Source organism: Bufo gargarizans, chromosome 2, assembly GCF_014858855.1.
Source record: "Bufo gargarizans isolate SCDJY-AF-19 chromosome 2, ASM1485885v1, whole genome shotgun sequence".
NCBI lineage: Eukaryota > Metazoa > Chordata > Amphibia > Anura > Bufonidae > Bufo > Bufo gargarizans.
The window spans coordinates 104377760-104392297 of NC_058081.1; the positions used below are offsets into that span (position 1 = coordinate 104377760).

Consider the following 14538-nt stretch of genomic DNA (forward strand, 5'->3'; position numbering starts at 1 on the left):
AGGATTATTACTGTGAAAGGGGCACAGAAAGGGCATAACTACTGTGAGAGGGAACAATGTGGGCATAACTATTGTGAGGGGGCACACATCTGTACAAAACTACTGTTAAGGTTGTACAATGAGGGCAATGCTACTGTGAGGGGATACACATTTTTCAAAGTATTGGGGGGGGGCAGAGAAAGGACCCACCCCAGGTGCCAAACACCCTAAGCACGCCACTGGGTCTAATAACATAAAAAAGGCTTTTTTCTCTGGATTTGAGATGGGACAAATAGCATCTGCTGACAAGCACTCGTCTACAGAGGCTGATTTTAGTTTAGATCCCCTTTAGTTTTCCAGTTACTCCCATAGTGTACTTCAGTCTCAGCGTTTACCTGCATTCTCCACTAGGGGGACTTTTATACGGCATTCGGTGAGTGTAATAAAACTAGTATAAATACATATGCAGTGAGCTCCCCCTAGTGGTCCAGCCCCGTAATGCTGTATTATAAAAATTAATCTGTACAGAAGAGTTTTTAGAAAAGCGGTTCTCGGCTGGAGTCTGCCCTGTTCGCGCCATTTCTCTAAGCAGCACTGGGCCTCCCTGCCCGCCATTACACGCTGGGCAGAACGCTGTTAGCCGACTATGCAAGAAGACGCAACGTGATTGGACAGGGGCAGTGTCAATCAACAAAGCCCCTGACCCAGCACGACAGACGACATACGGTCTCCATCCCCTTCTCAGTATATATCCCCTATATACCCTGCCAGCCCCCTGTACATTCTATACAGCCCCCGTAACACACCCTCCATTACACGGTCCCAGCGCGACCTCATGAGACAGGCCGTTAACTGAACGGGAAAGGGGGAGGAGCCAAGGGTAGTCAGCTGACCCCGCCCGGATGGCACGTGACACTTACGTCACCTCGACGGGAGCAACTCCATTGTAGACAAAGCAGCAGCCGCAAAATGGACATGAAGAAGAGGATCCACCTGGAGCTTCGGAACAGGACACCGGCCGACGTAAGGAGCGCTGCCCGGAGGGGGAGGGAATGATCGGGCAGGGGAAACGGGGACTAGCCGGGACCCGCAGCGGGTGTTGCTGGCCGTGTGCACAGGCCCCGATACCTGTAGCCGGGGTGCTCCGTCTCTTACGATCACTGTGGCCATGCGTGCGCTCCTGAGGACCGGGTCGTTCACGGTTTTCTGCATGAACGATCGGTTTGGTTACTGTATGCACCTGTCCTATGCGATCGCTCATCGTTATGATCGCTGACCGATCTGCCCATAGACGTGGAGATTCTGGAGGCTGGATTGGGAGATTCTGGAGGCTGGATTGGATATTTAATCGGCTATGAGGGGGTTTCCATTAAACCTGAGGAGTAGCACGGCTGAATAGCCCCCCATGGTTTGTGAAGCATGGACCACCCAGGGGTAGAGCTGTGCCTTGTGTATGCCCCTGTACACCCTGCTCAGTGCCAGTCACCCCTGTGTGCTGGATCATCCCTCCTGGTTTTTCATTTCCCTGCCATGCTGTTTGCCAAGGAGTGACCCAAATGTGTTTAGGTTGCTTAGAAACAGCAGATGCCTCATGGTGAGGGCCATAGATCCGGTGTTCTCACGTGCCCGCCAGGATGATGCATTACATTACAGCCTTTATCTCTCTATTGGGTGGTCTGGGTCATGGAGGGGTCCTCAGCGGGGTGCCGTCTACATGAGGCGGTATATACTACTGGTGTAGCGCGCGCCGTATTCATCAGACTGGTGTGCAGTTCACTTTTCAGAGTGGATCCCATGGATCAAGTGGCCATCCTGTCCCCCCTGAATGATTTAGTTTCATTAAATGTCTTTCCGATAGCGGTTACTGATTGATGAACGCAGTTTATTCCTTGTATTATATTTCATGGCTACACAGCCACACGCGTCTCTCAAAAGTCGCACAACATTTTTTGTAACGGTGGTCAGTTGTGTCGCAATGTGACATACTGTGACACAACAGATTCAAAAAATCCCTCCAAGGTGGATTTTTTTTGCAACTGTCACATTGCGGCTCTATTGACTATCGTTACAAAAAAATGTTGCATGACTTTTCAGCAACGCGTGTATGTGTAGCCTTTTTTTTTTCTTTTGTTGCGTGGCACATATATCGCCGTGTAGCCCTATCCTTAAAGGGGTTACCCAAGACCTATAATGCCGGGGCCCCTCACAGAGGTTGTACTTACCGCGTTCCCCGGCACCCGCTTGCTTCTGATGCCGGCACGGCCACTGCTGCATTTACCTGTTGCGCGGATGAAAACAACTGTCGACGGGGGCAGCCAATAGCAGGCCACGATGGGAATGAGCCTCCGTAACATCGCTTGTGACGCTAGGGAGGTTTGTCCCCGTTGACGCCTGCTATTGGCTGCCCCCACCAGGGAGATGCAGCAGCGGGTGTAGGGGAGTGAGGTAAGTAAAATCTGTGTGAGGGGCCTGGGCATTTGGGGGGGCATTATAGACCTTGGATAACCCCTTTAATGAAATAAATTAAAGGAAATAATGCAGAGGGACATGATCTTCACTTTGTTCTTGGTGAATAAGCCCCGCCGGGAGCGACTTGTAAGCCTCATCACACTTTGTCTGGGATTGTGGTGGGGGGCATTGCCAGATATTGCCCGCCACATGTTATTGACTATAATGAGGGCTGGCAGAGATTCGGCTGCCACCTGGCAAAAACCCTAGGAATCGACCGGACAAAAAAACTGTACGAAATGGTCTTTGTGCGGCCGATTCCTGGTGTTCTATACGGGAACAGCCTGCCGGAGAGGCCCAGTACGGTATTGCGCTGCGGAAATTCCATGTGAAAATCTACACTGTGTGCATGTAGTCTGAGGTTAATGGCCGCCACATGTAAGGCTCTGTTCACATTTGCTTGAGAGTAGTGTTGAGCGAACTTGTGTTTTAAGTTCGGCGTCTAAAGTTGGGGTTCGGGTTATCGAAGAATCGCATTATGGATTCTAAATTCCGTTATGGTCCGTGGTAGCGGAATGCATAACGCGATTCTCCGATAACCCGAACCCCAACTTTAGACGCCGAACTTAAAACACAAGTTCGCTCAACACTACTTGAGAGGCTTCTTTGCAAATTCCATCAGATTTATAGGGGTTGTGCAGTCTGTACATATTGATGACCTATCCCCTAGATATGTCATCAGCATCTGATTGTCTGGGTCTGACACCCGGGACCGCTGTTTGAAGTCTCAGCAGCGCAGTGTAATTACAAGTGCCTTTTCCATTCACTTGAAGGTGTAATTACACTGCGCCGAGATGATGCGCAGTGTAATCTTGAAGAGGAAGTAGTGCGCGGCCCAGCTCTGCCTCCTCTTCACAGCTGATTTGGGGGGGGACCCCCACAATCAGATGCTGATGACCTATCCTGAGAATAGGTTATCAATATGTACTGGCTGCACAACCCCTTTAAGAGAGAGAATAGTGTCACATACTTGTCTTCAGATGATGGGCTGTCTAGGGGCCAGTTCACACAACTCCACATTTAAAAAATCAACGTGGAATAAACGTGTGTTTTCAGCACACAAAAAGCGTGTTTTCCGTGCCGTTTTTTAAGCATCCTTTTTTAAACAATGGCTGTTTACCTCAATACAAAATATGTGCAGAAAATGGACAAAATCCACATGGACTTTTTTTTTTTTTCTAGTTTAATTTCAATGGGAGTTTCCGCGCTGATTCTGCCCCCAGATGGGGCACGCTGATTCTTTTTGACATGTGTATTGAGGTGAATGGGAGTCTGTTTTGAGGTGATTTTGAGGCAGAAACGCTCCAAAATCAGCGCCAAGAAACTCTGTGTGATCTGGCCCTATCGGTCGGCACCAGTTGTCTGTCACACGACAAATTTTTTGCAGTACAATTCCTAAATCCCACGCCTAAAATAGTGGTGCTAATTCATTGCCACAGCAAGTCCTAGACCAACCACCAAACTGTGGTCACACAGCATGGAAGCCACGTGACCATGCCCTGTAGCCCGGGACCCCGGTCACTGTGTGGACTACTGGATGGCGGGTTAAAGGAATTTTTCTGTCTCCAGTGGATGCCAGGCGCTGTCTACATCATCTGAGGGCTCCTGGTAACTAGTTTTTCGGACCATAAGATGCACAATTAGAAGCGTAGAAAATACTGTTTTAACTGTATCTCCTATGGATACAGCACAGTACAGGAGAAAAGGTGCCGCTAATAGTCCAAAAAAAATTAAGTATTGGCCATTTATTTCTAAACTATGTCAAGAAAGACCGGCGGGATGTCTTGTGGTTGGTTGTTACTTCAGCAATTGCCTGGTGCATGTACCTTCTGATAATAGGGATGTTCTTAGACGAGCCGCCCCCGGGGACAGCCTCTGGTAATAACGCCACATTAGGGAATTGTCAGTTGAGCAGTTATCCGGAATGTAGTGTGCGGCAGTGTGTTCACGTTGATAAGAGAGCGCTGGTGTGGGTTTCAGTGAGCGCTGTGTCTGGTTAAACAGAGGAGAGCAGCGTGCTGTGGTGACGTAAAGGACTATTGTCTTGTGGGCGATACATTCGGGTGTTGTGCGGGGAAATTTACATGTAAATCTATACACACATTGTGCACAAGTAGAGGATATGTCATAAAAAATGTCATGTCGTAGTAACATATCAAAGGTTGAGGGTCTGAGAGCTGACACCCTCACCAATCCCTAGAATGAGGAGAGAGAAGCTCTCACGGGGCGTGCGCTCTCTCCTCGTTGCAGCAGACAGACTTGAGATGGGCTCATAGACTTTCTATTGTCTTCAGCAGCGAGGGGGAGCTCTGTGGGCAACCCTTTCTCGGACCTTTCTGTGTCGCTATCAAAGTTCTTCCACAGTTCCCATACAGCTGCACATGTTGGGAGGTCTGTGCGGCAGAACCGGAAATTCACGCCAGCTAGGAGCTCGCATAGACTGTGGTGATGTTTGCGCCATTTTTCTGGTTTCAGTAATGTCACATGTGTTAGGCTGTGCGTGTTTTTTTTTTAGAAAAGTGGTGAGCAAGAATAAATCGACAAAATATTGCGTAAAATTTAGTAACTTTAATTTGCCAGGAATCTAACACAGAAGCCTTTGTAAATTCCACCCATAGAGTGTATGCGGTAATTCACTCGCCCATGTATATACAGACTTGTGCTGTATTTCTTTCATGAAGGTAGCGGTGGCCACAGCAGGACTGATCTAGGGATGAGCGAATCAGTGTAGCGGCGCCTGCACATTCTCTGCTCTCAAAGGGATTTTGAGCTTCAGCGCCTGCGTCACTACTCGAAGCTGCTGCTCAGGCACGAGATTGACAGATCCAGCTGATATGTCTGGTCTGGTCAATCAACATGCAGGTAGGCCCTTCTTCACCTGTGGCAACAGCCCCTCACAGATGAAGAACTCTTGCTAATGAGATCAATTTGTTAGAACCTTAGAATCATCCCTCATCCCTGGACTGATCCAAGCAGCCGTCATGTAGAGATGTGAATTTCTCCGACACTCTGAGTCTGCTGTTTATGTAATGCAGTCTGCCACCTGCTGGTGGAAGGTGAATATCTCCCATGTAATGGTCCCCATTCACCAGCAGATGGCAGGCTGCATTGCACATGGGTTGTCTAACCTCATCTGAAGCAACTCCGTTTCATTTTTTTAAAATTGGGAAATATAGCAGTGACATTGACCGCACTATATATTTTTTTTCCTCAGGTAAAAGAGCTTGTCCTGGATAATTGCCGGTCAAAAGATGGAAAAATAGAGGGGTTGACAGACGAATTTGAAGAACTGGAATTTTTAAGCACAATCAATGTCTGCCTCAGCTCTGTCGCAAATTTACCAAAGTTAAACAAATTAAAAAAGGTAAAGGAGATTGTACTTTGTTTTCCAGTGATGCATTGTTTGGAGGGAATCTATCGCCAGGATTGTGGTCTATTACCAGCAGTAATACATGAGTAGCACTGCAGATATGGAGTCCAGATCACTATTTTTATTTTATTTTCTTACTGCCCGTTTCCACGGTCAGGACAGCTGTGCATGCGCTCAGGAGTCATCTCTATAATAACAGCACAGCAGTCCGGACTGAATTTCAGCGCAACGGGCTGAACGGGGTAACGGGCGGCAGTAGGAACATAAAAAATTCTAATCTGGACTCTATCTGTATTACTGCTGATGGTAGTCTAGAATCGTGGTAACGAATTCCCTTTAAGGGATGGTCCCAGAACTGCAGCTTTTCACCTGAATACAGGATACGTGGGAAGTGTCTTATCGTTACAGGCCGACCGCTGGGACCCTCTTGGCACACAAGAACGTTGGCCCCCTATCCTTTGTTTGAGTAGAAAGGCTTTCAGACGTGCCCCCCACCACCACCACTCCATTTACACTATGGGACTACCGGAAATAACTGAGCACTATACCCGGGTGCCGCTTCTTTCAAATGGGGGACACAGAACCCCTGTTCTCATGATGGCCTCCAGTGGTTAGTTGCCTCCAGTCAGGCAGTTGTCACCTATCCAGTGGATAATTGACAAGTTGTCAATCTGGGACAACCCAATTAAAAGGGTTCTCTAAGACTGGGAACCCTTTTCTTATGGCCAAGCAGGGTGCAGGGGGTTAAAAAAAAAAACTTACCTGGTACTGGTGACCCATTTCCAGCACCAAGCTTTTACGGTATCCTCTGCTTCCATGCCCCTTTTGACCAGAAGTGTGACATGCCGTCTATATGCCCATCACCACTGCTGGCCAGTCAGTGACCACTGCCTCCACTGAGGCCATTGATGGGCGGGCAGCAGTGACGTGTATAGACCAGAAGTGTAGGAGGAAAAGAGAGCTCTGCGCTGGGATTGGAGCATCTATAACAGATGGGTCTTTTCTTTTAAAGCCCTGCATCCTGCCTTTCTATATGAATAAGGGGTCCTGCGCTCGGAGAACCCCTTAAAGGTGAAATCCACCTTGGCTGTGTTACCTGCTGCAGTGTAAACCTAGGTTGCTCTTTCAACATTAAAGGGGTATTCTGGTTACTACAAGTGATCTCCTATCTATTGGGGACCCTCACTAATCCAGAGAATATGGTTCCCCCATGGAGCAGAAGGTCAAGCATGTGCCCCACCATTAATTCTCTATGGGACTTCTGGAGGCAGTTGAATGCTGTATTCTGCTATCTCCACTAGTTCCATTAGGATGGAGAACCAGACCCTCTATTCTTGGGATCAGTGGGGGTTCCTGTGGTCAAACCCACACCAATCAGGTATCTCACATAAGGAATTACTTGTAGTAACCAGAATACCCCTGTCTTGTATAGTGCCGCCTAGTGGTGGAAGCGGTGTACAGAATAAAGAAAGCGTCTATACCTAATGAAATATGTTGTAGGACCGCTCACTAGGACAGATTCACTGAAATAAGAGGCACACTACAATGGCCGGATCTACGCATGTCTTCATTTTGTAGTCAGCCCCATTAAGGCCTCATGCACACGACCGTTGTTGTTGACTTTCAATGGGTCCGTGGAAAACTCGGCTATTGCACCGTTTGTCATCCGCGACCGTGATCCGTGTTTCCAGTCTGTGAAAAAAATAGGACTTGTCCTATTTTTTTCACAGACAACTGTTCGCTGACCCTTTCAAGTCAATGGGTCCGTGAAAAAACACGGAGGCACACAAGATTGTCACCCGCGTCCGTTTTTTTCCTATCATTTGCATGGCAAACTTGACTTAAATTTTTTTTTACTTTCCTTCATGTCTGGTGATCCTCCAAAAATAAAGGAAGACTCGCGGAACAACGGAACCCCTTTTTGCGGACCGCAAAAAAATACAGTCGTGTGCATGAGGCCTAACGCTAGGAATGAATAGGTCATTTTATAGGTGTCTTAAAGAACAAGACTGAGGCTTCAGACTGGCATGCCTTGAGCCTAGAAAAGCACTGCCCGGACTGTGATAGCAAAGTATTCCTGGTGCTTAGGTTGTAGTTTGGTGTATAAATGAATATATATTATAATATACGGCAGTCATGGCCATGTTCTGCTTTATCCAGTCGACCTCTTTGCGCGGTTATATCCCGATAAAAGCCTTTTATGTCTCCTTTTGACCTGTAGTTGGAGTTGAGTGATAACAACATCTCTGGTGGACTGGAAGTCCTGGCAGAAAAGTGTCCAAGCCTCACACACCTCAATCTAAGTGGCAACAGGATAAAGGACCTGAGCACATTAGAACCTCTGGTGAGTATGATCTATGGAGCCCGCTGAAAGCTATACAGTATATAAGATGCATTATCTTATTTTTTTTTTATAACTACCGTGGTAAGTGCTGCAACTTGTTTAAGCAGAATTTTTCTTCTAACTCCAGAAAAAATTAGAGAGCCTAAAGAGCTTAGACCTGTTCAACTGCGAGGTCACCAACCTCACTGACTATCGAGAAAATGTCTTCAAGCTCCTGCCCCAGCTCACTTATTTAGATGGCTATGACCGTGACGAGAAGGAAGCTCCTGACTCTGATGCTGAGGCCTACGTGGAGGGCTTGGATGATGATGATGATGAGGAGGAGGATGGTGAGTAGTGGAACCTGAATATTCCCTGCTGTCTATGTGGATCCAGATAGTCGATATATTATCAGTTGTTTGCGAGGGTCCTCAAACTGGAGATCTGCTGGTCACAGGCCAGTTTCTTTTCACGGCTAAAGAGATTGTGACTTTTTGTGTTCACATGGCTAAAATCCATGGCAGAAAAATCGGTTGTAGAATCGGTAGCTGAAGACAGGTAGTTTTTGGTGGCAGATTTGTTATTTTGTGGAGGTTTTAGAGGCGTTTTTACAGTTTTAGCAGAGTTTTTGGTTGAGGTTTCTCTGCTAAGTCACTTCTCAAGTGCTTTTCAAATCAGCTACTGAAACCTCACCCCCACAATTTGTACGAGGTAGGTCCATGATGACGTTTTTTTACATTGAAGTCAATGGGAATCTATTGGTAGAGTTTTGAATGTGGATTTAGGGCTTTTGCACTGCAGAATCAGTGCTAGATATTAGCCTACGGAAAGGAAATCGCTAGGGATCACTTGAGATCTATTGTGAGAATCCTGTCCAAACTATTCCATTATTTCAGCTTAGGGGGTGAGATATTGGGATTAACTGCTGCCATTCCTGAATATTAGGCCTCATGCACACGACCGTATCTATTTTGCGGAACAGCTGGCCCCTAATAGAACAGTTCTATGCTTGTCCGTAATGCGGACAATAAAATAGGACACATTCTATTGTTTTGCGGAATGGAAATACGGAAACCGAATGCACACAGAGTACCTTCCGTGTGTTTTTGCAGACCCATTGAAATGAATGGTTCCACATACGGTCTGCAAAAAAACCTGGAACGGACACTGAATGAAAATACGTTCGTGTGCATGAGCCCTTAGGGTGAGGAGAGATGTTTCCCTGCATAACCATTGCAGTATACTCAGGGGTGTAATCAGAGGATGGCGGAAGTTTGCTAGAGCGGAGAGAGTAATTGACTAAACTCATCTGACATGGGACTGCTTGTGATGTCAGAGGATGATACATTATTAAAGAAAATGGATGAGGCAGATAATACTATGTGGGGGAGTAATGCATCCATTCTATCTTTACCTTGACAGCCCCATTAGTGTGAAGGTATAAAAATATTCTCCATTGTTACATGTGCTGTTCTCTTGGAAACCTTCGCTATGACTATTAACTACTGTCTTATTAACACGTTATTCCCTGTAGTCTGTGTGTAATGTGGGAGCGGGAACTCTCCTACTACATGTGCTGAAGGAATTACATTTAGGGTATGCTCACACGGCGGATTTTGAAAATCCACCTACAAAATTCAGCGCCGAATCCACTTTTTTAAAAATTTTATTTAAAAAAACATTTTTTTGGGGGGGTTACTTCAATGGTTTTTGGCACAGACCTATACAGTGTTTTTATTTATTTTTACTTGGGATTAAGAGCAGATTCTGCCCCAAGATGGGGCATGCTGCTTCTATTCTCCACATGGAAAAGAAGCAAGTCCTGCTTCCCATCGAAATGAATGGGAGGCTGATTTGAGGTGTATTTTGGAGTTTATTTTGAGGCAGAAGGTATTCAAATTAATTTTAATACAATCTAATATGTTATGAGGTGTACAATGGTCCTTTCTCACCCTGCTCTGTAGTGTACTGCTAAATTAGTCCCGATGTATAGGTCTGATGGACGCTGCAAAGTGCTGCATGAACGTAGCCAGATCTGGTCCTGCAAATAGAGTAGCACGGTCAGTGTGACAAATCCACTTTAACTGGGTCACTATATGGCGGACTTTCCGGGTCTGTAAAGTCTGCTCTGTAATCAAAGACAGTGGGGGACCCGAGCAAGAAGACAAAATGGGAGCCCCCTTCTCTATAAGGTTAACAAAGCTGGGTATTTCCAAGGATAGAGCTACACCCAAACAGCTGATTGGGTAGGCTATCACTTGGTATTACACTGCCCGGTCTTTGGGCAGTGTGACCACCAATGGATGATAACACATCTGTCAGCGCTAATTTGTCCCGGCCTGATTACACAGAGGGATGTGCTACCGATAATTGGGCATCTTTCACCCTGATGAAAGGCGCCCCTCTGCCAATGAACAAGTTCCTATGAACGTTCCCAATAATTTGCCCGATAACGTTGCAGTCGAGTAGCAGCTTTAGTAAAGTCTTGACACCCCCTGTTTAGCAGGTACTGTATGTCTTAGCTCTAGCCTTCCCCATTGACGTAAAACCTGTACTGTACATGGTGCCTTCACGTATAGACGCCCATCACATACTCTGTATCAGCTGATATTCTATTACTCCCTCTGTCTGTGGCTCACAGACTGGAGACTAAATTACACACATCTCCAGTCTGTTGGTGACTGAGGCTGCCCCCCCTCACAGAGGAAGACTACGATGATGACGTGCCACCAGGTGAAGAGGGCGAGGAGGACGATGACGAAGAGGAGGGAGAAGAAGAGGAAGTAAGCGGCGAAGAAGAGGTACAACCCTTTTCCTTTTAGATGTTTGCTTGCTATTATATTTCCTGTCTTATAATCTAGAAAGATTTTGCAACGGAGACGTTGAGGTTGACCATTAAAGGGGTTATCTGGTTTTTAAAAACCTGTTCTCCAGGATTTTAATATTGATGGCCTATCCTCAGGATAGGTCATCATTATCAGGTTGGCGGGGGTCCAACACATGGGACCCCGTCTATTCAGTTGTTTGAAGAGGCCATGGCGCTCAATGAGCGATTAGGCCATGTGACATCACGTTCATCAGTCACGTGGCCTGAGGGCAGCTCGGTGCACTTTGAGTGAATTGGGCTGAGCTGCAATGCCAAACACGCCTGCTATCCAGTGGATGACGCTGTTTTTAATTTGCGAGGAGGGTGCGACGCTCACCAGTGCTCCAATGAGCGCCAAGGGCTTCCTTCAACAGCTGATTGGAGGGGAGGGGTGCTGGCAGTCAGACCCCTGCCGATCTCATAATAATGACCAATTCTGTGGATAGCCTATCAAATCCCAGAAAACCCCTTTAATTCAATCAATTCCGACATATGTGCCACGTACTAATATATTTGCAGTCTTGAAGATGCACTGTAGGGTGGTCACATGACTGCTCAAAAATCCACCAGTAATCTGATTTTTATAAATTTTGTTTTCTTCCCTAAAGGAGGATGAGGATGAGGCTGACCAAGACGGTAGGTGGCATTTATTTATTACATTGACATTTGGCACAAAGTAAGGTAGTTGAGATGAAAGACACATAAAAATTTGACTAATTTTATCTTTTATTTTTTAAAGAAATGTCTGTATTTAAAGGAGTTGTATGAGATTAAAAAATAAGGATCTGCTTTTTTTTACCTCCTGGAAACAGTGTCGCTCTTGTCTGCGGGCTGTGTGGTGTAATGCTTCTCAAATTAAAGGGGACCTGTCACCACACACGGCACACTGCCTTGTAGTGGTAGCTCAGCTGAATGTAAGGAGATATTTCCTTACCGTTTCCTTCTTGATTGTTCCTGAATAGTCAACAGTCAAGAAAGATAGGGAGGGGCTGACGGGAAGCAAACATACCCGGGGTAGCCTTGAACGAATCGAGCTTCGGATGATAGATCAGAAGACGATTTTGTTTAAAAAAAAAACGTTGTTGGTAATGCTGTTTCCATACAATATTGCAATGTATGGGCTTCGTGTAGCCAAAATTCGCCTTAGCCGAAGTTGCGCGTGACTTCGGTATTCCTATTTGCGTATTTAAAAGACACCTTAAAATAGAAATCCGAAAGTCTGTACTGGCTGGTACCTGGATACCAAAGCCGATTTTTGGATTCCTATTTTAAAATGTTTTTAAATACGCAGATAGCAATAACAAAGTCATTCACTGAAGTCTCGTGGAACTTTGGCCCAGACAAAATTTGACTACATGGAGCTCGATTCGCTCAAGCCTAACCCCAGGGATAAAGATGGTGCGCAGTCTTCACAAAAACCTAGTCAACTACAGCTCAGCATCTTCCCATAATAACCAAATCGGCACAAGTGAGTACCCCCTGACTAGCTCGGCCCTGACAGTTCAGCAGACTGAGATCCACTAATGTCTTGTTTCTCACCTCAAATCAGAAAAAGGTCAGAAAAGAAAACGGGAGCTTGAAGATGACGGAGAGGAGGATGATTAATCCGCAGGACAAGGTACATGAGGAGCGCGCCTTGTGACTGACAAAGAGGACTGAACCCCAAGAACCTTTTTTTGAAAACCCTGTTGTACTTTGACTGTTTTTACCTTGAATTGCCCTGACCTTTTATCTCCTGATTTGTAAGGTTGCCGTGTGCCGGACAGAAACCACAACAAGAGTCACGCTTGGTATTTTTACTGCTGTTCTTGCAAGTTTTTCTAATTATGAGGTTTATTTTGTGTTTTGCCACTTATTTCAGTACAGCCCCAGTCTTTCCAGTGGCCATTACTTGTTTTATTGTTTTGGGGGGAGTTTAGGTTTAGTTTTTACTCCATGTCCTTCCAGCTGCCTTTGAAGAAAGACTTAAAGTTACTTTGGGCCTCATGCATTAAATCTGTCTCAGAGAAAAAGTGGTCTTTTTACCCATACACACTTAATTTTTTATTTAATTGCAAACTATAAAATAAAAAGCATTTTTTTGCTGGTTATGGGCAATAGGGTTGCTTTTATTTGAGATATGTTAATATGTGAGGACCAGTGAGAATCCCTCTGCTGTGCTCCACTCCTGGTTTGTCCTTTTAAAGGGATTGTGCAAGAGTAGTGTTTTTTTGTTTGTTTTTTTTTGGGCTGGACCTGTAAAGGAAAGCTTACTTACCTTCATCCCTCCACTAGCTTACCACTCCTTCTCCTCCCAGCCTGCAATGCTCCGCTGGACTCCCTCACTTTAAACATCCGGTTTGACTTGGCTTGCAGCCAATCGCTGACCACATCGGAGACTGGATATCCTTGCGGAGCATAGGCATTGAGGAGGAGTGGGGAGTCAGTGAAGTAATCTTCCCAGGTCTGGCAACAAAAAACAAACTCATTCTTGCACAACCCCTTTATTGGGGGGCTCCAGTTGTATAGAGTGACTATGACTACTCACCCCCTTTGCTGTAGAGAGGAGGTGGTATCCATATGACATTGCATCATACAATAGCATTCAGGTGATTGGCTGTAGATGGCATTCATACCCATGGTTTAATTGGACCCACAAACCCTGAAGGCCTCATGCACATGACTGTATCCTTTTTTCCGGTCTGGAACTTGCGGATCCGCAGATACCGGCTGTGTGCGTCCCACATTTTCCTTTCCACGGGTTCTGCAGTATATTACAAATGCCTATTCTTGTTCTTCAAAATGGACAAAAATAGTACATGTTCATTTTAATTTTTTTGCTGGGGCCATGGATGGACATATGGATGAGGACAGCACACCGTGAAATGAATTTGAACTGAACGGATCTACAGATGCAGGCGGAAACCACGGGTGTGTGCATAAGGCCTAATTGTGATATTTGTCACAGATCAAGGCTGTCACTGAGGCTGCTATGACCTCACTGGTTATAGGAGAAATGTGTGTGGTATACAGATTAGCAACGTAATCAAGTCACTGAAATGTCTCTTGACCTTTGGGGGCCTTAAAAAAAAAAAAAAAGTAAAACAACAACTCATAACATTAATAAAAATAAATACCCCCTGAAATATCTGAACATGTGTTGCGAAAATAAATGGTGGCCATTGGTAGGCAAAAATTTAGATTCTATTTATGTGGTTTTACGTGATTAGAAAAGTGAGTGCAAAAAAGTGCATATTTTTAATATTTTTACTGAATAAAAGGCGAATATTTCTACAAAAAAAAGCAATCGCTGAGGCTAAACATTTGTCAAAAAGAAGCAAAAATCACTTTAAAAACCTGAAAAATAAAGAACTTGTGGCCCTTTGACCAAGACATGCAAAAAAATTGGTCTTTCTCTAGATCAGTCTGTTAAATCCATTGAGATTCAGTGGTGCTGCATGAAATAGTCCGAGGTGGGGAGTTCTCTTTACAGTCGCTGCACATTTGACAGGA

At 45.5% G+C, this 14538-nt stretch overlaps 1 protein-coding gene across 1 annotated transcript; it reads left to right on the forward strand.

Moving 5' to 3' along the window:
• Positions 1-859: 859 nt before the first annotated feature.
• ANP32A (acidic nuclear phosphoprotein 32 family member A) lies at positions 860-14328 on the forward strand. The gene is made up of 7 exons (XM_044279366.1): positions 860-1002; positions 5702-5851; positions 8079-8201; positions 8329-8530; positions 10884-10981; positions 11655-11682; positions 12596-14328. Exons 1-7 carry the CDS (start codon positions 949-951, stop codon positions 12649-12651), a joined length of 711 nt encoding a protein of 236 aa, XP_044135301.1. The 5' UTR covers positions 860-948; the 3' UTR covers positions 12652-14328.
• Positions 14329-14538: the final 210 nt, after the last annotated feature.